The sequence below is a fragment of the Hyla sarda genome, chromosome 1, assembly GCF_029499605.1.
Source record: "Hyla sarda isolate aHylSar1 chromosome 1, aHylSar1.hap1, whole genome shotgun sequence".
Classification (NCBI taxonomy): Eukaryota; Metazoa; Chordata; class Amphibia; order Anura; family Hylidae; genus Hyla; species Hyla sarda.
Genome location: NC_079189.1, coordinates 169,886,972 through 169,912,937, shown reverse-complemented (window position 1 = coordinate 169,912,937; position 25,966 = coordinate 169,886,972). Strand labels below are relative to the sequence as shown.

The 25,966-nt window shown below is 39.7% G+C and overlaps 1 protein-coding gene across 1 annotated transcript in view; it reads left to right on the top strand.

The window, feature by feature from the left end:
* FAT4 (FAT atypical cadherin 4) overlaps positions 1-25,966 on the top strand; it is a 245,383-nt gene that overhangs the window by 143,793 nt on the left and 75,624 nt on the right. The window contains exons 2-4 of the mRNA XM_056563751.1: positions 13,831-13,962; positions 21,665-21,926; positions 22,235-22,585. Of these exons, the coding sequence (XP_056419726.1) occupies positions 13,831-13,962; positions 21,665-21,926; positions 22,235-22,585 (745 nt within the window). The remainder of the gene's footprint in view (positions 1-13,830; positions 13,963-21,664; positions 21,927-22,234; positions 22,586-25,966) is intronic.

The following is a 25,966-nucleotide window of genomic DNA, read 5'->3' as shown; positions in this document are numbered from 1 at the left end:
CAAATGCATGCTGGCATCCAATCCATGGTAGTCCGAGTAAGAATAGGAAACATTTGTTTGTACTTCATGTTAAATATCTGTATTGCGTTTTCCAGTGAATACTTGTGGATTGTAAAGCATTCATAGAATTTGGCGAAACCTTCAATCCTAAAACAGAATGTTACGCTTTGCCGAGTTTTTATGTGCCAAACAAAGGTTATGGATATAGCATTTACACTGATACATTGTTAACTGTTTCAAACCCTCTGCTTCATCTATAAAACAACTTCAAATATCTGACTTTACATTATCAGAACTGGGATCCATGATAGAAATGGACACAAAGACAAGCGCAGAGCGCCTCATAGGTTAATTACAAATGTAATAAATGACTATATAGGGCGCTCACCTATAGGGTTGTGGAGAAGCCACAACTCTCACTGTAGACAATAACTCCCACTGTGGGGAAGTACAGAAGATGTCTGCATGGTTCAGTGCACTTAGGGCTGGCTGCAGAGAGTTTTAAAGGGGTACTTTTTTTTTGTTTGTTTTTTAAATCAACTGGCGCCAGAAAGTTAACCAAATTCCCATAGCAAACCTATCCTGCTCTGCACAGTTCCTGACATGGACAGAGGTGTCAGAAGAGAGCACTGTGGTCAGACAGAAAAGTAATTCAAAAAGGAAAGAACTTCCTCTGGAGTATACAGCAGCTGATAAGTACTGGAAGATTAAGATTTTTAAATAGAAGTAATTTACAAATCTGTTTAACTTTCTGACACCAGTTGATTTAAAAAAAAATGTTTTCCAGAAGAGGAGTACCCCTTTAAGGATCAGCCTGAATGAAAACCTATGCACCAATGGAGACATTTTTATAAACATACGTTTTTTATTTATTTATTTCAATTTCTTCGTGTTAAAAATGTGAATGATACATTCCGAGTACCTTTACTATATTTTTAAAGGGGGTTGCATTGATGGTTTATACTTAGGATTGACCACCAATATTATATCATTGGGGTCTGACTCTCTGACTATCGCAAGTGCTGCCTCCCCTTTATTGTTTACCAGGAACAGCTCCGAACTTTTAGTAGTGGCTTTATCTTATATTACAGTTCATGAATAACAATATCCACAGTGTAAATGTGAACACTGGCACTGGCACTGGCTGCTGCCAATAATGACTCTGCTCCTCGCACACTAAAATGGACCCTCTCCACACAGGTGGTACTCAGCAACAAACGAGTATGACATAGTCCGCAATGTAAACCCACAAAGGAAAAGATGCTAGCGGCATTCACCACAGGCACTTTATATTAGATCACATGGTCAGATATCAGAACAATGGGAAATAGGTATTTCCTGTGTATCATGTGTTTCGTCTGTTCCCTACATAGCTTATACATCTCACCCCTTAAATAGCACCAAAATTCTCAGCTCCTTATGATTTATGAACATGGACAGATTTTCTATTAGGTATAAGAAACATTGCATTGGGTGGCACTACAGATGTGCCACAGGTTCATCCACCACATAAAAATTCATGTAATAGATGGCTCAGCATCAGATTCTATTCAGTATACATAAACACTTACTTTATACTGTAAAGATTTAAAGAAATTCAGTCATCGGACTCTTTATATGTTGCATTTGCATTGGCTTCCTAAAGAGCGTTTAGGCTTATCCCAACATTACTAAAGAGCATTTGGTAGATACTCTCCTGAGATGTAAATTTAGTATTGCTTTGAGGGCGTAGGATGTGAGGGTTAAGTGCAGTCAAACATAAAGTAGCCTTGAATTTATCAAAGTAAAGGAAATAAAAATTGGAAGAAGAGTTGATGACATCGCCAATAATGATAGCTGTCAAATTCTCAAATTTCCTGGTATCTCCTCTTTTAACTTCATTTCTCTTTTTACTCAACTTTTAATGTTAATTCCCCAATGTGCCATCATCCTGAAAAGTTTTCAAGACCTTATTGTCTGCAGAGACAAGACCATGTTTTACTCTAAAACAGTATGTACCTTTTTGGTTTGGGGATTAAATTACCATGCATTTGGCATATCATGTAAAATGTTCTTTATTATGGCTTTCTCATACCTACAGCATGAGTCACCGGCAAACCAGAACAGATTTTGGCTAAGCTGCATGATGAAGTGTTCTGGATGCACAGAAAATTTAATCCAGACTCCAGGCAGAGAACATTCCCAGGGGCTACTTTAAGAAACAGCCTTAGAAAAACATAACATACATGAATTAACACCTTTAGAAAGGTTTGTTAAATATGCAAAATATGCAAGAACGGAATACCTTCTCTATGTCCCATTGGTTGGTCAGTCATTTGCTTCTGATCATTGTTGTTATTTAAAGATATTTTACATATGTCGTGGCCAAGAAATATAAGATTTCCCCTAAAGTATCCACAAGGTTCAGCTTCTCAGACAAAATGGTTCATTTAGCAACACAAAGCAGGCTTAGTTTGCATAAAAAGGTTTTGCGTCGAACATGAGTCTCATGCTCGGGCCCCCAGGTCCAGGAAACTGCTAGGTTTTAAAAAGGAAAAAAGTAATAGCTTAAAACAATCCCATTTATTTCAACACACTGTTATAACAAGTAGCTAAGAATAGAACAGGTATGTGAGCTTATATCCAAAATACTGGTAACCCAGTAACTTTGGCAGAATTCAGAAATTATATTTGGCCCAATTGATGATGTTTGACTTTTCTATTTTTCATTTAGAGCATAATGTTAACTTTTGGAATGTAATGTAACTTAGTAAACACTGAGATACTTATCTGATGTTATTCTTGGAATAATCAATGTTAGCGCTGATCTGAATGATGTACTGACAAGTCTATAGAGGCCTGCTGTCTAGAATTACCATTGATTTTCCCTTGGCTGTTGGCTAGCCAATGATTGGTGTTGGTTAGACAGAATGGTATAGTAATCTCCAAACCTTTTTAAATGTAAACACTAGCTAAGCCTTTATTCACATCTGAGATTCTGTTGGGCACTGGAAGTGTCATGTACGCAGGCTGCCTAGAATATGGTGAACAATTGTTTCTATTTTACCTAGCTAGTAACTACTTTTTTTTTAATGCCCAATAAGAAGAGTAAAGCAGAAAATGCCAGACACCATGACGGAGACCCAGTGGACCCCAATAAAGTCAATAGAATCTGTTAAGTGCCATCATGTTGGTTCTATCATTACAGGTATTTTTGCTGTTCTGCTACTATGTTAGGGCAGAAAAATGGTAAAAAATATGTCAAAGGCAGGGGCATAGGCTTCTTAGTGTATTGTAGCTGCCCTTTGTTTAAATAAGTGTGTTCAGTTGGTAGCACCGAGGGGCTTAGGTGATAATCTCAGGTATTCTTTAAAAAAAATTCAGTTATAACGGAATCTAAGATTTTGTCACGTGAGCAACTGTCAGCTCATAGGGAAGGGATGGCGTGTTTGGGGGTATAACTACTATTTTTCAAATATTGTATAATTAGGAATTTAAGAATACAAAATCTTAATTTTAAGGGAAATTCATAATTATAACATCAAAACTCTATTGTTGTTAGAAAATACTCATAACTTTGTAAGAAAAATTGTCATTTTGAGCTATAAAGTTGTAATTTTAAAATATAAAGTTCTATTATGAGAACAAATCATAAATTTGACCCTTTCTCACCATAATTATATATATATATATATATATATATATATATATATATATTTTTTTTTTATGTCAGATCAATTTTACAAAATGAGCTTCAAATACCCTTCCATATGTGACATTTTGGGGGAGAGTTATCAGAACCTGTCCTGAGGATAAGTTGCTCAGTTGCCCATAGCACCCAATCAAATCGCTTCTTTCCTTTTTCAGAGACCATTTAAAAACTGAAAAAAGGGACCTGGGTGGTATGGGCAACTCAGCAACTTTTCCTCTTTCCAGATTTTGATAAATCTCCCCCTTATGTGTATAAATGACATAACAGTATCGCCGTGGGTTGATAAGTCATGCCTAATATTTTCCACATGGGTTCAAATGACAAGGAGGCAGGGCTGCTTGAGTGCTGAAGAATTGCTCAACTTCTGTCTTTCTCCTCCTTTCTCTTCTTGATTGACATACAGGGCTCGGTTTCCAGCACCAAGCCCTGTTTCTAAAGTCCAGACCTGCACTAAGCTTACTAACAGCAGACGTATGCAGTGATGCCTTTGACCCTGTTGGTGCAGGCCGGGGTGCAGACTGAGTACTGCATGTCATTAGTCCAGTTCTTTTATTTTTAGGGGATAAACTGATGTGAGAGTCTAGCTGAGCATGCATGTATATGTAGTGATTTAGGACAATGTAATCATATCACATACAGTAGCAACTGGATGTTACATCACTGTAACCTACTGACTACACCTGCCCCTAGGTTGGAAAAGCATTTAATGGTAGTTAGATTATAAAGTACAATCTTAAAAGTTTAATTTAAAACTGTCCAAGCTTTGGAAAATCCTTTTAATGGTTAAACCCTTCAAAGCATGGTTGTCATGGGATGGAATTTTTTTGCTCTAAAGATGCATTTTATTACTTGACACTTCTGCAAAGCACACTCTGACATGATGCTTGGTAGCAGGGATTACTGTCAAGCAATTTAATAGTAAGCTCCTGCCAATGTGAAGTCCAGCTTCAGCCACATCAGCTGGATCAGCATTGCTGCGGAGTCTCTCATTTTTATTCCACTTCAGTTTCGCAGTCAAAACTCCATGTCTTACCTGTTCCCTTTATTAAAAATGTGGCTAGCTAACTTTTCTGGATATCACATAAAATACCCTTATGATCTATTTTAGCAGACCCCATAGAGAGCAGTACAGAGGCAATGTGCAGAACTATACAGTAGGTAGGATTAGCATGCAAATACGCAGCAGTAAAATGGAGATTATTGTGTCATTCAGGGTCTTTAGGAAGCTGGATGACCACCCTGGGGAGGTTCTTATTGTTTCTATTTGTGATTATCACTATTGTAAATCCAGCATCTCAGTCTCTGACCAGGATACTGCAAAATAAAGCATAAAAAATACTACAAAACAAAACTCATACCTAACATTGTGTTAATGTCAAATTGTAACACAGCACAAAAATGGCAGTGAACTGCATGTACTATGTGTTTTAGACACTTTTTACTTGTTTGATTCTTGCTCAACAAGGAGGTGTGGCTTGAATGCATCACAAATATGCAAGGGCGCACACTTTCACTCCACATCATCATTATCTGTGTCGTTTATAAACTACAAGACAACAGTGTCTAAAGATATGCAAAATATTTAAGTATTAGACTGTATTAGTAAATCTGCCCCCTATATGGCGTCTATGTGCTGCTGGACCATGGTTTGCCATATTCTGTATGTACTGAGATATTCTACTATTAAAGGGGTACTCCACTGGCCAGCATTCGGAAGTAAATGTTCCGAACGCTGTTTGCGCGCTGCAGGGGTTTGCCACGCCCCTTGCGAAAGCATGGTCACGCCCCTTTATGTGCAAGTCCATAGGAGGGGCGTGACGGTCACGCCCCTCCCATAGACTTGCTTTGAGGGGGCGTGCCCGTGACATCATGAGGGGCGTAGCCAAACCCTGCAGCGCGAAAACAGCGTTCAGAATATTTACTTCCGAATGCTGGCCAGTGGAGTACCCCTTTAAAACCATTTTTCATGGGTAGAATATCTCCATACATACTGCATGTACAGGAACATAAGACTTTTTATGTTGCTTTTTATGGAATCCCTCACAAACTTAGTTAGGAGGATACAGTAGAGAGCTCTTGGACCTCAATGGCTGCCCTATTTCTGCTCTGTACAAAATGGCTGTAGGACTTGCCTATCTTATTTTTATAGGAAGCGGTCCCATGCCCCAAAGCCCCTGTTATGATCCACACTGTTGCCTGAAATTAACTTTATGGCTTTGGTTTATTAAAAGGAAATCCAGATTTTACTGAATTCACATTTCATACTGAAAGGAGTGGTAAGTTAACCCTCAAAGGGAGAAGTCATTTCTGTCATCCTATATCCATCTAATGGATTGGGGAGATTTTAATGAACCTGTGATGTAGTTTGCCAAGATTTACTTTTACCCACAATTATATTATTAACGTCTTTATAAAGCTGGGAAGCAGATCTGTTTCCATATACTATATTTGTTTTATAACACTCTTCCTTTTTTGCTCAAGAATCACATGGAGGCCTGCATTAGAAATTTACTGTTCTATATCTAATTGGTGGAAAAGTACAGCTTTCTCCAGAAATGGCCCAAAATACCAGCACTTTCTATTGCACATTGCTATTAAATTCTATAAAATGTTGATTTTATATTGTGGCTAAAATTGGAAATAAATGATTTCATGTTATTTTAGCCTAAAGTTCCAGACTTCATATTCACAAAGTATAGTTCTTAAAGGCTATGGACACCTTTAAAAGACATTTTTTAGATTAGATTCTTGCTTTGTACTTCGCTCATGTGTCATTAGTAAACATTTTTCTTAGTTTCTCTTCTGCAGCCTTTACTGTGTGCTTTATGTGCTCTATTTCTTTGCTATATTTTCACACAGCCTATATGATTATCCACCACAGACTGCCTTGTATCTGCTCTTATATACATTTTCAGCTTGTGTGAGCTGTCGTCCAAAGATTCTCTCCCCTCCTCCGATCTACTATGTGAGCTGGTGTGTGTCCCAATCTGCCCTCCGGCCGTAAACACCGGCCACGAGCGCAGAGTCCCTGTGTCCCCACCTGCCGGCAGGGCCAGGATTCGCATTGCGGGACGAGTCCGCATGCGAATCCAGGGCCGTCACCCACCATGTTTCGCTTCCGCCTCCTCTACTGTGTCTCAGCTCCAGCCCGCGAGTCCCAGTCTCCAAGGGCGCGTGCGCGCGCCGGAGCTCTGAAATTTAAAGGGCCAGTATGCCCATAATTACTGTTTGCACCTGACACTACATTATAAAGTCCCTGCACCTCCTATACTTCCCTGCTGGATCTTCAGTGCCCCTGGCCTGAGATTAAGTGTTCCTTTGCCCATTTGCCTCTTCCCGTGTATCCAGACCTTCCTGCCACGTTATTTGACTATGCACCTTTGCAACCTGCCCTGACCTCCTGTTAAGTTTGACTACACTTCTGCCTCATCCTCTGGTACCTGTGTGGTCGATCCGTGTCGGGGGTAGCGACCTGGGTGTCACCTGCTGCAGCAAGCCCATCCTGCCCATCGGGCTCTGGTGAAAACCAGTGGCACCTTAGACTCCGCTCCCCGATACGGTCCGAGTCATCGCCACACAGGTTAGTAGGATCCACATCCAGCTCTGTTACAGTGTGTAATTCCTTTTCCCTTTCTACTGTCATTTATAATACTAAGAAAGCAAAACTCCACCGGAAACAATGGAGGACTGTAATTTCTGTGTAAGGACAGATACATTTTTTAATGGAGACTATTTGGAAAGTTACTTTATTTTGCATTAAAAATGTCAGTCTTCTAAGTGTCTTAAATTAATATTAAAGTATACTGAAGTATGCACACACCAGATGTCATATTCAAGTATATGAGGTTAAAATGGAGTTCACAGATCATCACCCCTCTATTAGGTGGGGTAGCTGAGACTTAACTTGATGCTTGAATTTTAAACAGACACTAATGTACTTTTCTATCAAATGAGAGCCGTTCCCCCGAGGCATTCAGCCTCCGGTGCCAGCCAGATAGATCAGGGCAGATAAATGAAACTGCCTAGTAATTCATCTGTTAGTGGCTTACTGTATCCCAATATTGGTACATATTTTGCACTACATCACATCTACGACGTTTCCAGTGAAGCCATGTCTACTTTCTGTAAGCCATGCAAAAGTGTCTCAACAAAAATTACATTTGTGATGCAAGTTATACTGGATTTTTTGGCACACACTCTTTCCTTTATGTCCCCCATTGTATTATGCTTAGTGCACAGACCCTGGTGGCACACACAGGGATTTTCTATTTGATATGCTGTAATACTCTTTGTCATGCACTGTATCGATGTATCAGTTTTCCTGCAAGTAACATTGACAGTATTAGCAACGCAATGGCTGCATTTCTTATATCCCTGCAGCTTGAAATGGCGGCCTTGGATTTATTCTATTTCAATGAGAGAAATAATATTATACTAAGGAATAGTGCAATTCCCAGATTCCCCAGTCCAAACAAGCTTAAATAAAAAGTTTAAAGAAGTATTCCAGAGGTTATATTCATAGCCAACAAAGCCCAGGCTACTGGAAAAAGAAAAGAAGCATATGCTTACCTGACCTATTTCTCGTTTAGGTCCCCGCAGTCCAGCACTTCCTTCTGTCGGTGTCAGCACATGGACCTGCCTACTCAGTGGCCTGGCAGGACTCCACTGTGGCCAGTGATTGGCTGAGCTAACAGGTTCTTGTGCTGACAAAAGTAAAGGCTGTGCAGTGGGGACCAACACCTTGACAGCAACAGCTGTGTGAAAATGGGGAAGGTAGGTATATGTTTATCTTCTATTTTATAGCTGCCCAGGCCTTGTTGGTGAAAAAAAAAAGAACCTCTGGAATGGCCCTTTTAGATCTACTTAAAAGTGCAATGTTTTAAAATAGATTTGAACAACTTATTAAGATGCCGTCTCCACAGACCACAAGTTAAATATGATATACTTGTCAATTGAATGTCGAGCATACAGAAATGGGAGTTATTTTTGGTTCTTTTTCCTTCCAAATCTCCCTCATCAGTTTTCCATCAGTCAGTATATCCATGGAGGCTGCTTCATGTTAAACTGACAGGTGGCCTCCATTGCTGAAACACTTATAATGTACTAAAGACTGAGGCTTCTGGTTTGGGAGCAAACACTGGAGACAGCAGTCTGTATGTTTGAACTCAAGCATAAGTGTCTTGATTTATTCTAGACAGCTCTAGATGTTTGGCTTCCAACATGTGGTTAATAATTTTCAGGGAATCTGGCACTGCCATGTCTGTGCGGCTCATGGACAAATATAGTAAAGTGTTCTTCAGCTCACCCCCTTATAAATAGACTGTAAGAATTGTCTTATGTTATATTTCCACTGTGAATTTCTATACATTGGGCCGCAGTCAATGAATTACATTACATGAACACCCCTTGTTTTCCTAACGTAATTGTCCTGCAGCCCCACAACCTAGCCTCCTGGACTTCCCAACTGGAAAACAAATTGAAGCCGGCTAAAGAGCAGAAACACATGAAAACTATTTCTTCCCTTTAAAGGAATCCAGATGTCAGTGTTCTCTGCCAGAGCTTTCTTTCCCTCTTCTACAGTGCAGCACATAGCAACAGTCTTCAAGAAAGTCTAAAGAAATTGTCTTTCACTCAATTCTGTCTTCTTAAGCCTTTGTTAATAATCACATAGATACATGCAGGACATAGAAATTGTTTTGAGTTTGCAGGACCTACCAGACACCAGCTGCAGCGCCCCCTTCAGTCTAAGACATTATAAAGCAATCCAAAGCTGACACCTAGGTGATGAAATCCCTATAATAAATTGTAATATATGGTTTACACTTGAGGAAGGAAAACATTTGAACTCCATCCATGTATTGTTCTAGTCTGGTTTTCAGCACAGCAGCCATAGTAAATCCTAGCCAATCTGTTCTAGTGACAGTTTAAGACAGAGACTGGGACCCACATTCTTGCACATGGGGACCCCCTTTAGAAATCACAGAGTTTTCACATTTTCTCCAGTTTTGGTGTCCATTCTTTTGCCTAAAACAGACAAAGTTTCAAATTGAAGGTGTCTTTACATGATTCTTTATCAGTACCAACCACAGAAACAATCCTAGTTTATTAATGTAGACTTTAAAATGGGCCTGTCTGCAGTCTTTAATTATAAAAAAAACTGCTGATAGGCCCATAAAAAGGTTGAGAAGTCCATATATACCTGTTGTCTTAAAGGGGTACTCCACCCCTAGACATCTTTTCCCCTATCGAAAGGATAGGGGATAAGATGTCAGATCGCGGGGGTCCCGCCGCTGGGGACTCCCGGGATCTCGGCTGCAGCACCCACCTGTTGCGGCTTCCGGCAGCGCCGGAGGCTCTCATCCTTACGCCTCACGACCATGGTGACGGGAGATTGTGACGTCACGACTCCGCCCCGTGTGAGGTCACATCCCGCCCCCTCAATGCAAGTCTATGGGAGGGGGTGTGACGGCTTTCACGCCCCCTCCCATAGACTTGCATTGAGGGGCGGGACATCACACAGGGGCGGAGTCATGATGTCACGATCTCCCATAACCGTGGTCGGGAGCCGAAGCCTCCAGCGTTTCCGAAAGTCGTAACAGGTGGGTGCTGCAGACGAGATCCCAGGGGTCTTATCCTTTGGATAGGGGATAAGATGTGTAGGGGCGGGATAACCACTGTAGAAAGTCCTGGCCATCTCCTGATTGAATGCTCAAGTTACCAGTCATAGGTGAGTTTAGGGGCTGGGAACAATTTTGGTGCTCTGGGCACAAATTAAGAAGATCCAACCCCTGGGCACTTGTTATGCCAGTGATCAGGACCTTCTACAAGCTTCATTATCAAGACTACAGCCAGGTATGTATGAACTCACTTTCCCATAACTCTTTCTGTGCCTGTCAGCAGTTTGATATCTCAGCCCTGTGGACAAGTCTGCTCTAATGACCCAATTTAAAAAAAAACATTAAAATAAATAAGTTACAAATTTTTTGTGGCGCTATGTATTTTGGCATGAATTAAGCTATACTGATACTGTAACACTACTAATAATGACAACATCCATGTTTTTTCTTCTTCACTCTGCAGTGTTTTGACAAGCGAAATGCTCTGCAGACCTACTCTCCTAATGTTCTCAAGCCTTAGCTGTGTGTGCATTCCCCTTACTGATGATATTTGTGCAAGTTCATTTGTGTGTTTATCCTATTTTATCCAGTTTTTATAATTACTCATCAAATGGATTCTTAAGTGTTGCAATGAGAGTTAAGTTAAGGAGTACTCTGTGTCAGTAGTATTTCAAGTTTCCTTCAGTTTGAAATATGACCGTCTCCCTTTATAAAGCGGTTTGCTTCCAGATAGCATTCCTCGCCATCTATTAATCTCACGGTCTTCCCTTATAATCAGCCCCAACGCTGCGGAGCATTTCTGGAGCTTTAATTAGCTGCAAGTTATTTGAACTTTTCTGAGATCTTAGTTGTCTCAGGGCAATGACGGCTGGAACCATCCACCGGACAGTATACTGAAAAAAGGGAATTTACAGTATATTCTGAGACAAAGGAGTCAGGATTGCAATTCTTTAGGTCTCAATAGGTTTAGCAATGGAATTTAACATGTTTGTGTAGCTGCGATCTGCTATGTTTAGTGGACATAGGAGGAATATTTTACTCTTTCCTTGTCTATATGTCACAGTGATCAGTTTCTGAAAACAAACACTGCATATAAATGAGTATTCGGCATATTGTAAGCAGTCTAGAAACTGTGGTTTTAGACCTATACATGTCCAGCCCTACTAATAGCCTGGAAAAAACATCTGTCATCTATTCACTGAATAGCATTGGAGAATGTACATATAACACTATGAACCACAATAAGACAAGTTCAGATAATTCACTGTAATGACGTTCTTGTCAGCCCTGACTTTGCATACAGAGATTTTTTTGCTACTAGGGAAACTGTCAACTACGGAGATTCCACTCTAATTCTAAAGGAAATTCAAAATGGAATCTGCTTGTAGCAGCCTCCTATTGATTTTTTGAAATATGGAACCATTGAAGACTCTAACAATGATATATAGAGAGGCCTTTAATTAGACAAATAGATACACAGTATTTTCTAAATAGGATTGTTCATTGTGTGAATTTCCATATTGTAGTGTGAAGAAACGTTTGAAAAAGCCGGGCTGTGGCGCAATCCACTCGTAGTCAGTATGAAGGATAGGAAAATGTCTTTATTTAGCCAATGTATGACGCTTTTCAAGGCAAACAGTGCCTCTACGTCAGGTATACAGGCTTACATGCTCACATCACATATCTGCAAGTATTTATGTCAAACAAAATAAGGCACCATCTATCATCTATTTAGTTGTAGAATACCTTCCTATGCGGTAACAAGAGCAGCACTATCACTAAGCTGTGAGGTCTATAATTCGTCTGCATGTCTCTAGCCATTCAGCTGTGAAATGTCATGCAGAGCACCAGAGCCAAGGGTTAAACGCTCTTAGATTTAGACTAGTTGCAACCAAGTTTTTGCCTTACTGGAGGTCCTTTGTTTTGTTGGTGGCCGCTCTGTTCTGCAGGCAGTAAATGAATAAATTGCTCTCAGGGTAGACGTGAAACAGTTGTGTCATTTGGTCCTTATCGGAGGTTCGGCATCTACAGCCCATCTCACATTTAAGAAAACAAACAGCTTTGTTTTTGATGACTGCATCAGAGTGCCTGTAAAACAACCTTTCCTATAAAAAATGTGAAAATTGCCTGTTCCGGCATCTTTTAGAGACTTTTGAAGACTGCATAAAGATAACATGTAAACCAGGCTAATGCCTAAATGTCATTGAATTATTAGGCTCTCTAGTAATAGGTCTGTTTGCTATTAGAACTGAAGGATCAAAAAAATCTAAAAGTTTTTGATGTCATACAAATGAGAAATTTGTATTCTATCACTGAGGGATTCAAATACGTAAACATATCAAAGAACGTTTTATTTCCCCTCATCTGTATGTCAATTACATTCCTCAGTGGCTAAAGAAGTGTTTTCCGCCAGCTCTTGGCAGATACATGCCACTGAGCTTGTGAATATTTAGACAGCATTTCTACTTGATTAACCCCAAATGCCCCAAAGGCCACCTTATACTGATAACTTTAGGAAACACATACGATTGGAATAGTTTGTATGCTTTTTAAACTAGAAATGATAACAAAAAATGGAGATCTAAATTGCTAATGTACTAGTGTGCAGCAAGATTAGATTATTGTTGGCCTGGCCTGCCGATTCCAGTGGGATTGGCCAACCATATAATATGTATGATGGCCTCCCAACTGGCAGATGAATTTTGTTCTGAAGAGAGATAAACCACCTCAAGAGGTGTCTGGCAGTGACTTATTCCACTTACTCACCTCTCCACAATGAAAATATAGGCATTCTTAGGCAAGCTGAGAATGCATATGTATGGAGAATAAGAAAGATATCTGTGGACAAAAGAACCATTTGGCTGACAGCTATCTATGGCGCACAGCCAGCTTGAAGTAAGAGTATTACTTGGTTTCACATTCTTGTACATATACACAGGATATGTACATAGTTCCCTGGGGATAGGTCCAATGTCAATGAATGAGGGTATACTGTACGAACACATAACAAAATTAAGAAAATACAAATTGTCATATTAAACATTATAATTTCTTCACAATGGGACATAATGTTCACATGTTGAACCAGGGAAACGGTATTATAATTGATTTCCTCGGTTTAAAGATGCCCATACAACTAAGATAGCTGTCTGCCATTTCCCCCATATACATGCATATATTTACATAATATATATTTACAATATATATACCGTACATAATTCTTTGTTCCCACAAGAGACAAGCTTTTTCGTGTATAGTAAAATCCAACAAGTCCATTCCTTCTGTCTTCAGACATCTAACATCAGGCAGGGTTAAAGGGGGGGGACCCCAATGATCAGGCATCTTATCCCCTAGGGGATAACATGTCTAAGCGCCGGAGTACCCCTTTAAGAGACCCCTATACACCTTAGAAGGTCACACACCAGAAGAGGTGGGATCAGTCAATGAATGTGTATTATATACATGCATAACATAATGAGCTATATACCTTGTTGTAACCAGGTCTTACGATTTCTTCTGCAGGTGGAAATCACACTTCAGGATATAAATGACAACCCACCGGTATTTCCAACAGATATTCTTGACCTAACTGTAGAAGAGAACATTGGAGATGGATCCAAAATATTGCAGTTAACTGCAACAGATGCTGATGAGGTATTCATAACTTTTATTTTATATTTCACATGTTATTGTTATAGGACACCAAGATGTTCCATCCAGACATACATTCATATGTATAAACATCATTGAAGTTCAGAAAAATATATATGGCTAAACTTGGATTTAGAGTAATTGTCTGAATTTACATTACTTGGTACACAATTCTTTTACTGGACATCATTTGGGGTATGAATCAATAGACTAAAAACTCCAATATGCATATTTGATTTTTATATTTAACATTTTTGTATTTTCTTTATACAAGCCTTATGGGGGTTTACATGATCTGAGCATTTTGGCTGAGAATAATGTGATCAAATATTAAAGGGGTTATCCAGGAAAAAACTATTTTTTTTATATATCAACTGGCTCCGGAAAGTTAGAGATTTGTAAATTACTTTCATTAAAAAATCTTAATCCTCTCAGTACTTATGAGCTGCTGAATTTGAGTTGTTTTCTGTCTTTTCTGTCCAAGTGCTCTCTGATGATACATGTCTCGGGAACTGTCCAGAGTAGAAGCAAATCCCCATAGCAAACCTCTTCTACTCTGTGCAGTTCCCGAGACAAGCAGAGATGTCAGCAGAGAGCACTGTTACCAGACAGAAAACAACAACTCAACTTCAGCAGCTGATAATTATTGGAAGGATTTAATTTTTTTTATAGAATTAATTTACAGATCTGTTTAACTTTCTAAAGTCAGTTGATATATAAAAATGGAATACCCCTTTAACGTTTTCAGACATATCTGCTAGATCTTTCTAAAAAAATATATTTGTTGTGTAGTTAGAACTGTATAGAAGATAGCATGTGAAAACTGAGATGACAGCCAAGAATTCAGGCAGTAGAGAAATATACTTGTATTTGCCAAAAACTTACATGTGGAGGGTATCATTTATTACACAGAAAAGTACGGAGGACATACAGTAAACAGCAGCTCTCTAATACAGAACTTTGATGAAATATAATTCTTAAGAAATAATATTATTAATAATGACATATTAGATGACATTACATATCATGTTTAATATCAAAGCACAAGATGTGTGCAGTGTTACATACGGACATTGGAATTTTACAAGGGCAAATGCTAATTTGTCCATATGGAATTCTATTTGTGTTTTCAATCATGAATTTTTTAATACTAAATTTTATTTATCATTACAAAAATAATGTGTGTCAACAAACATTACATCATATGGGCTCCTCTGAGAGCACAGTATATGAATATGTTATTAAGGCGTATTACGCTGTGTACTACACTGGCTTACTACACAGATCTTCAGCATTTCCGAATATTTTCGCATCTGTGCTTTTTAACTCTTGGAAAATTTTATAGCGTATAATATCAGATAGCTAAAACTCGTGAACTTGGCCTGGTTTTTTGGTAATTTATAGCTCAGTTAAATGGGTTATGTAAGCAGAGAAAAGTTTTTTTTAAAATTGGTTAGGGGGCCTTTACAACCTGCCCAGTGCCCTATTGCTATCATTACGATGATGTCTGACCAATGCCGTTCACTATATTATGGTGATTTGTTGACATGCAGAATATTCCTGCTCAGCCAATCAGTAGCTGAGGGGGGTTATCATTGCAGCCAGTGACTAGCTTAGTGGGCATTTCTTGCATTTGGGCAGGAAGTAGTGAAGAGCAAATGTCAGGCACCATTACAATGGTAGCAGTAGAACATTTGGCAGGTGAGTATCCATTTTTCTCTACTATTTAGAAGGGACAAGGGAGCTGAGATAAAATGATAGCCACCTCATATATAAATCAAGGATCACTATGACTACTTTTTGATTTACTCTGGCCTTAATAATTTTGTTATAGTTTCCTTAGTAGCTATAATGCTTGTTGTGTTGCAAGACATTATATTGAAGATATGGGCTAAGGAAATCCTGAGCTGTTTCACACCAGGATGGGATTAATGCAAACAAACATGGTCTGGTTTCCTTTCCTATCAATTACAGTATACAGTATTTCCCTCAAACAATGAACTTTCTTATTATTTAACCTACCAAATTAACATTGTTAGTTAAAGAGAAACTGGCAGCAGGGTCACCCATACTAACCTACCGATATTGGTAATAGCATGTGTGAGGTGCATCTCAACAGTGTTTTTGAAAAAATGAACAGAAATAGGAATATGTGAATGAGTCTGTTTGGTGCATTGGGGGCGTTCCCTAGCCCCTTAGTGCACTGCTACATCCACACAGCAGGTCCAGTAAGAACTTTCTCTAAAAAAAATGCATAAACTGCTTCAGCAGTAACGTAGGTGCTATCTACTGTAAGATCTGCTGAGGATGATTTTGAATATTTATTAAGGGGCATTCTTACTGGACCTGCTGGGTGGATGCCTCGGTGTATTTAGGGGGTATGAAATGTCCTCAGTGCACCAAACATACTCATCCACTTACCTCTAAACAGCTGAATATATCTGAAAAATAAAAACACCATTGGGATCAGTGTCTCCCACATCATCACCCAGTACCAGCAGGTTAGTATAGGCAACTCTGCTGTCAGTTTCTTTTAGGTCCCATGCAAGCAAATCTAAGTTGGGGAAATAGAATTTTTATAAGAATAATAGCTCCTTTGCTATAGAACGATGAAATAGTCACCCGTTTTCATGGACTTTATGAGAAGACTGAAGCCTTATGGATGTAATGTTGGTTGTGTTTCACCATGTACCATAAGTTCTGGATTCAATAAACTGAATATCTTTCTTGGTTTGATTTATATGATTTTTGGGGCTACTGCAATTGATGGTCTATCCTCAGGATAGGCCATCTATTGCTAAACATAATGGTGCCAACCCCAAGCACCCCCCATGGTTCCACTGTTAGTGATTGTCTTGATCTGGCATTATCTGCTACATATCAATTAATGATGGTGACAGATCTTTAAAGCATTACTATCATTGATAACAACCTTTGAGATATTGCTCAGACCAGTGAAAAGTTGTTGATCGCACCGGATCTCACTCCCAATCGTGAGCTATTAAAGGGGTTCTCAGGTGCTTAGACATCTTATCCCCTATCCAAAAAGTAGGGGATACAATGCCTGATTGCAGGAGTCCCGCCGCTGGGGTCCCCCTTGATCTTGCACGCGGCACCCCGTTTATAATCAGTCCTTGGAGCGTGTTCGCTCGGGTCTGATTACCGGCGACCACAGGGCCGACAGCGTGGGACGTCACGCCTCCGCCTCCGTGTGACGTCATGCTCCACCCCTCAATGCAAGCATATGGGAGGGGGCTTGACAGCTATCATGCCCCCTCCCATAGGCTTGCATTGAGGGGCGGAGCGTGACGTCACTCGGGGTGGAGGCGTGACGTCATACGCCGTCGGCCCTGTGGTCGCCGGTAATCTTATCCCCTATCCTTTGGATAGGGGATAAGATGTCTAAGCACCGGAGTACCCCTTTAACAGAGAATCTGACGATGTTGTGCTCCACTCCTGGCTGGCTGAGAGATCCATATAATTCTTTGTATAAAAGTCTATGTAGAGTAATGTAAGTAAGGATCTCTTGACTAGCCAGTGAGTGGAGTGCAATGCTGCCCACTTCCCCGGCCCTTAGCTCACGAATAATGAGGATGAAAATACACTGTGTGAATATAGCCTGACAGTACTGCCAAGTAAGAATACACAGCTTATATATTGTCATTCCATTATTAAATCATGAATTTAGAACTTATACTTTTATTTATATTCCTGTATATTCTTATTGCATGTTACCTTCAACTTTGCTATGACTTTAATATGAATAGACAACAGATACTTAAGATGTCACTGAAGACAAAGATCAGAGTAATTGCCTGTATAAGATGAGTGGATGGTTGCATCAGGTTACTGAATAGACATTAGTTGTTGTATTTAATACATCAACTACATCTTTTAAATGAAATGTTACTTCAAAACACCCTTGGGAAAGTAGCGTAACATGAATGTTTTTCCTCAGGCAGAACTAGCTCAAATTTTTACACCATAATTCACTCGTATTCATGCATCAAACTCTTCAAGTAATGATAAGCTAGAGAAAATGCTGGAGTAAACAAAATCTGAGCTGAAAAACGTTTATCTTCTAACGCTTCAGATGAAATTGCAACAATTTGCTGGAAGTACTTGGAACTAGAGGCAAAAAAAAAAAAAAATCTGATTGAATTGGTTTGGGGCTATTGTAACCTGCAGGGGGGAATGGCACAGAATGAAAACAGGCGAACAAAAGTGACTTTAATGCAGGATAACTTTAAACTTTACTTATTACACAGATTGAACATATTTACATAAGCCAACCAAAAAGACCAAACACAGTGGCACCGAAACCTACAGCGCACACAACCACGAGATGGAGATACTCACTTCTGGCAGGAAACCAGATACAACCATACACGGCGGTGCTAGGACAATAAACAGGAATCAATGATGTGCAAATTGTAGAAAAGGACAGGCGTCCTGCACTCACCGCGTAAGATCTAGTTATTCTGCTCCCATCTCGGGCCGCTCCTCCGATAGGGAAATCAAGACAGCGTGGGGCGCTCAGAGCGCCCCACGCTGTCTTGATTTCCCTACCGGAGGAGCGACCCGAGATGGGAGCTGAATAACCAGATCTTACGCGGTGAGTGCAGGACGCCTGTCCTTTTCTACAATTTGCGTATATTTACATAAGCGTATAGTAGCAGGCTTTTAATATGAGGGTATATTACTCATGGTGTCTTCATAATAACTCAGTGTACACAAACTTGAAGGTTCTCACAAGATGGCCCAGTACTTTGTTACAAGTTGTGAACAGGCTGGTCATTGCCTTGTGGTTATGTCATGGTCATTTGTTGCTCTTACTACCACCCTACTTCTTCTACCCCCTGGATGCACATCCTGACCATAGTAGCCACATTTTTTGCTGGGAAGTTCTCTTTACCTTACTCCAGTCACTACAGTCCTCTACTGTAGTTTTTCTCAATGTACAATTACAGCCCTTTAGCAGTCCGGGAGGCTTGTCCGGGAGCAGTCCGGGACCCTTTCTCAGTCTCAGAGCTGCCCTTGACATAGAAAACATGGTACTCTACTTGCAATTGCAGTCCAGCAGAAAAGTCCTTACAGGGTCAGATTTCTCAGCACTCACCAGCCCTTAGCAACCCACAGCAGCTCCTAATAGCCGTCCAGCACACCAATGCTCTCTCTACCAGTTATTTTGCCCTCCTTACAGTCACACTCGCAGCTTTCTCCTCCATCAGTCTCTTTGTGGCTGATATCCCACAGAACTGCCATGTAGAGTTCAGAGCTTCTGTACACTGAGTAGCTTGAGGGGGTACGCAGATATGTTTTATGCAGCACCACTTACACTCGATACATTTACAGGATGTGGAAGGTACCATTGGAAAGTACAATAAACAACCCTCAAATGGCTTTGTAGATGGAAAATTTAAAAAACTATGGCTTTTAGAAGATAAGAATTTTTTTTTTACTAAAAATCTAAATTGGCCTGGTCAATCCATGGTTAAAGGGGGGTACTCTGCCCCTAGACATGTTAACCCCTATTCAAAGGATAGGGGATAACATGTCTGATTGCGGGGGGGGCTGGCTGCGGGAAACCCCTGCGATCTCCATGCCTGCGCTACGGTCATGGATACCTGGAGCTTCTGTGATTGTGACATCATGTCTCGCTTCCTCCATTCATGTCTATGGGAGGGGGTATGACGGCTGGTACACAGCCACCATGCCCCCTCCCATGAATGGAGGGGGCGTGGCAGCTGTGTTCGCCAGTCATCCGACACAGAGCGGAGTTTGCTTCGTGCACTGGATGACTGGGGTGCTGCCGCGGCATAGATCGCCGAGGTCCCCAGCGGCTGGACCCCTGTGATCAGACATGTTATCCCTTATGCTTTGGATAGGGGATAACATGTCTAGCAGCGGAGTACCCCTTTAAGGACTTAGTGAGTCGGCAACTGAAGATGTTTTTTCTTCAGATATTAGTAGTATTTGTTACTTCAAATATCAGAAAGTGACCATCATCACACTGGATAATATGAAGTTTTGATAAAGCATTAATAACAATGAAATCTATGATACTAATATCCATTAGGGATTGATTTTTAAACCAGAGATTTCTGTGTTTCTATCATTTTGTATTACCAGAATTTATATTTTATTGTATACTTCCAATTTCTGGTTTGCGTGTAATTCAACATCATAATAGAAAGTGATAATTTAAAATGTTTGTATCATTTACAAGTTCATGTTACACACGATCAGTCACACTTCCAAAGCTAACTCAACAAATAACAGTAAACAATGTAAATCTAGTTTATTTTTATGACATTTTTTTTCTTTTCTTTTCTTTTTTTTTACCTCTACATCTGTTTGTAATTGTAAGTAAAGCTGGGGCCATGTTTTACAGCTATGGAATTCCTATGTTAATTGTTTAAATGAATAAGGAAAATGTTATGATGCTGTAATAGCATTTTACATTATTTACATTGCTTGCAGTTTTCTAACTAAGGCTTAGTTAGTAAGCAGGGGATATAATGTGGATGGATATGGAAGGGTGTTTAACAGTTGATGGTGCTTATAACAAAAATGAGGCAGATGAACTACTCACATATAAACATTTGCATTCTGTCTTAGTAGACTATGGTATGAGCGGTGAGCGTTATCGATGCCTGATAAATGAGACTTACAATGTTAGGTTCATCACAAAATGACTGGTGTCTTTGGCTCTTCCTATTAACCAAACCCTAAAGCACCATCCTTAAAGGCTATCAAGACTTTTTACAGTGAACAAAAGTCTTTTTCTGCATTCTTTTTCACCCCCCTAATATACAGTTTGCAGCCTGTAACACATAGGTCTATGGCTTCAGAAGTCTAAAGTTTAATCTGGGTGCTGTGCTTTCTCTCTACACTTGTATACTATATCTACACTCTGTACAAATGTATGCTCCCCCATGTATGCTCTCCTAACTCTCCCCACTGAGCTGCGATGTACAACTTCTTACTTCTCCTTGTTGCTATCCTTAGCAAGGAGAAAGGGAGGGTTGGCGGCAGCTTGGAGGGTTAAACAGAGAACAAAGGGAAGCAACTAACTGGTGAAGAGGCTGGTCTGTAGAGCAAAGGGGCTCTATCATCAAGGGTATCATCCTATGAGCTCCAAAGCCTATTTAACATATGCTTTATTTCCAGAGTCCAGAGTACGACATTGTGCCCTTCCGTTAAGCTCCATGTTGGTAAGCTGTCAAAATGGGAAACCAATGTAAAGTCTGGTGTGTCCATTGATTTTAATGGGTCAAACTAAATTTAACTGGTCCATTGCCCATTTTTAGTGTCTATGAATTCTAGCATTCCTTCTCAGGTAGCATATTAATTCTAAAAAATGGACCACACAAAGTCAGAATTAGACATTAAACGCAATGTACACATTGGTCTCTGCATCAGCTTCTTGTTTTGACAGCTTGCTTGACAGAAGGGCTGAAACAAGATGTGAGCACAGTAACCCTAGGCAGGTGTTTTTTATGTTATGGCAGATCCATGTATAAAATATAATATTTTATATTCAGATTTTTTATTTTACCTATATCTACAACCTATACAAATGTGTTTCTTCATTTCTAATGAATTTTCCTATTTCATTATCTTTTCTTTTGCTTAATCATCTTCCCCATGCATCTAGTCCGTTCCTTCCTCTGATCAAAAATATGTATTTTTATTCTTTTAGGGTCCTAACGCACTGGTAACTTATACGATTATTAGTGGTGCTGATGACAGTTTCCGTATTGACCCAGAGTCAGGAGATTTGATAGCAACCAAACGCTTGGACAGAGAACGCCGCTCCAAGTATTCTCTGCTAGTTAGGGCAGATGACGGTCTTCAGTCTTCAGATATGAGGATAAATATCACAATAAGTGATGTCAATGATCACATCCCAAAATTTAGCAGAGCTGTCTATTCTTTTGATGTAGCAGAAGACACCATGGCAGGTAAGAAATATATTACGTTAAATGTTCTTGGCTTTTTAACATATATATATATATATATATATATATATATATATATATATATATATGCACACCTGTTTATTGTATAGTTGGTATATTTCCTGACAGAAACCTAAGTAAATTATTTTATATAAGTAAGCAAAAAATTCCAAGTAAAGGACCTTTTAAGGACCAAAACTATTTCACTAGACTTAGCATGTACGTGGATCTTGAATTGACCCCCACAGCTGATCTGTCTAGTACTGTTTATTGCAGATTTTATTTACAGTTTCTATTTTTCACAAATTCAGGCTCCATTGTTGCTGCAATATTGGCCACAGATGATGACTCTGGTATTAATGGAGAAATCACCTATACCGTTACCGATGATGATGAAGATGGCATGTTCTTTTTGAATCCTGTAACTGGAGTATTCAACGTAACGCGTGCATTGGATTTTGAAGTACAACAGTATTACATTCTCATGGTGTGTGCACAAGATGGAGGTGGACAGTCCTCATGTGTTAGAGTCTATTTCAATATATTGGATATTAATGACAACCCTCCAGTCTTCAGCTTGAGCTCCTATAGCACCTCTGTAATGGAGAATTTACCGATTGGATCAACAATTTTCACCTTCAATGTGACTGATTCAGATGAAGGTATGCAGTGTTTCTACTACTCATATTTTTAAACTTTTTTTTATTTACTATTTTCATGTAATTTAATGCATTCTACATAAAAAATATGCTTATAAGGTCTTTCTCTGCTACCAAGCATTCTTGATTATCTGGCATTTTCTCATCCAAAATGTCAGTATAGATGTCACCATTAATTAAAATTACTACTCTCTAGTGATGGTGGCAGGGGTTTGCCTATATTTATGACTGGGTATGCCGTCTGTTTTGCTGAGTTTTAATTTTTCATAATGCATATAAATTCAATACTCTGTGGCAAGGATGGCAAGTAATTTAAGGCTGCACAGTTTGCTGTCCCCTTGATGTACTAGAATTATTGCAGATTGTAGTCTTGCAGTGCTTGTTTCCGGTAGAGAGAGCCAAACAGCTTGTTTTAATGACAGCTTCTGCTTAGACATTGCCTGATAATTATGAAAATGTATGGAATAATTATCTGGTTTATTTGTACATGTGATCATGCCATGGGTTGCAAAGATCTTTTTTTTAAGTATGTTTTGTGTAGGTTTTCATATCACTGGTTACACTGTGGAAGGATAAATAATTACCCAGTGGAAACCTAAGAAAACACAAAAATGCATAGAAGAAGGCAAGTCCAGCACTTGTACAGAAATCCCCTTTATTGTGCGCTAAAAGCCATGGACACAAGTGGTGTGAACATAATCACGTGTTTCTGGTTTTGCCACCCCCCCTCCTTGACTTTTAATGTACAATAAATTAGATGTTTGCACTGAATCTATTTAGCATTTTTTTATTGATTAAGTACTGCCCAGCACCAGATAGGATTACACAGGGTGAGCTCTGATAAATACTGTGTTGTCAATACAAAAAAAAAGCATAGATTCATATTAAAGCCATAACTGTCTTAAAGGGGTACTCTGCCCCTGGCATCTTATCCCCTATCCAAAGGATAGGGGATAAGATGTGAGATCGCCGCGGTCCCGCTGCTGGGGACCCCGGGGATCGCCGATGCGGCACCCCGCTATCATTACTGCGAAGAGCGAGTTCGCTCTGTGCGTAATAACGGGCGATACAGGGGCCGGAGCAGCGTGACGTCATGGTTCCGCCCCTCATGACATCGCGGCCCATCCCCTTAATGCAAGTCTATGGCAGGGGGTGTGAAGACCGCCACTTCCCCTCCCATAGACTTGTATTGACGGGGCGGGCCGTGACGTCACAAGGGGCGGAGCCGTGACGTAACGATGCTCCGGCCCCTGTATTGCCCATCATTACATGCAGAGCGATCTCGCTCTGCGCAGTAATGATAGCAGGGTGCTGCAGCAGCGATCCCCGGGGACCACAGCAGCGGGACCCCGGCGATCTGACATCTTATCCCCTATCCTTTGGATAGGGGATAAGATGTCTAGGGGCGGAGTCCCCCTTTAAAGGGTGAGTCTATAGAATTAATAAAAATAGTAACAACATATTGGTCAGACAAACACAGTGGCTGCATCTGATCATTTGACAATATTAGTTGCTGTGTTCCAATGTTTCATTCCTACTGCCAGGGAAGAAACACATATGACAATGCTCTTCAGGGAAAGGATTACAAAATGTATTGTGCGTTTCAATTCATTTTATTGGTTCTAATGGTGCAAAATAGAAACAATTTGAATGATAAAGTCCTGTCTCAGGCTATTGCCAAATAGTAAGGAGTACATACATCCTAGGCCAATATAATGGTCACTCTTTTGTCACTTGTATTCCATGGGATTCCCAATGGTAATCTGTATTTCATAGGATTCCCAATATCTATCTAGAGAGTCTCTAGTTGTTATTATTATTTTTATCATCTTTTCGTGTAGCCAGAAACTGAATGAACCTTGTTATAAGTCATTGGGATCCATCAGGTATTGTTAGGATCTGTTTCACTACTTATTTGCCAAACATGACAATGTCTTCATTTTGCAGCACTTCTAGTGCTTGGGGTTGGCACATGCACTTAACTGAAAAGCCTTATCTTCCGGAGTATCAGTAACTTAGGTATAGGTTTTTTATGTGTGTCACCTCCCTACTGCGTAATAGGTTAAATGGGTACTCCACTGGACAGCGTGGAACTAAATGTTCCGACCACTGTTTTTTCGTGCTGCTGGGGTCGGCCATGCCCCCTCATGACATCACGGCCATGTCCGACCCCCACAGCATGAAACAGCGATCAGAACATTTAGTTCCACGCTGGCCAGTGTAGTAACCCTTTAGCCTATTAAGCAGTATTCCCAATGTGTCCCAAGAAGGGGTATTCTGGTGAAATGTTTTAAAATAAAAATAGTCTCAGGAAGGTGGTAAACATAAAAAAACCTATACCTATCTTACTGATGCTACGGAAGATAAGGCTTTGCAGTTAAGTACATGTGCCAACCCCAAACACTAGAAGTGTTGCAAAAATGAAGTCATTGTCATGTTTGGCAAATAAGTAGTGAACCAGATCCTAACAATACCTGATGGATCCCAATGACTAATAACAAGGTTCATCCTGTTTCTGCCTACACAAAAAGATGATAAAATAAAAAAAATAACAACTAGAGACTTTCTAGATAGATAGATAGATGTGGGTATCCTATGAAAGACAGATTGCCATGGAATACAAGTTACAAAAGAGTGACCATTATATTGGTCTAGGATTTATGTGCTCCTTACTATTTGGCAATAGCCTGAGGTGGGACTTTATCATTCAAAGTGTTTCTATTTTGAGAACGAATAAAATAAATTGAAACGCACAATAAATCGCTGGCAGTGGGAATGAAACATTGGAACACAGCAACTAATATTGTCAAATGATCAGATGCAGCCACTGTGTTTGTCTGACCAATATGTTGTTACTATTTTTATTAATTCTATAGACTCACCCTTTTATCTCCCATCAATAGTACTGTTACTGATAATGCAAATAATATGTAAAATAGTGCAGCATATGAGAGCGATGGCATAAGCATTCTTCTTCCCATTGAGAATGTAGGAACATTAATAGTTACTTGTGTGAACTGCATGCTGGGAGTCTCTGTAGACATATGGGATCCTGGCATATTGGGCAGATTTCTTTCTTATGCCAAAACAGCTGCTGGGGAAGTCATTCCGGTGAATGTTAAGCACATCGCAGATAGTGGGATGATTTCAATAAAATGTAGATTGTTTACTTAGATAATTGCAAGTATTTATTTTCAGCAATATGCAAAGTACTGCAGTTTCCATGACGACCCACTGAGTTAAAACACTGGAATTGAAATTTTGCAGTAACAGTAAATGAAACCCCTATTTTTCTGCCAAATTCTATCAAATGTAAAAATGCAATTAACGTTTTCATATACTACGGTAATTGTTTTAATAAGATCATATATGATGTAATGGGGC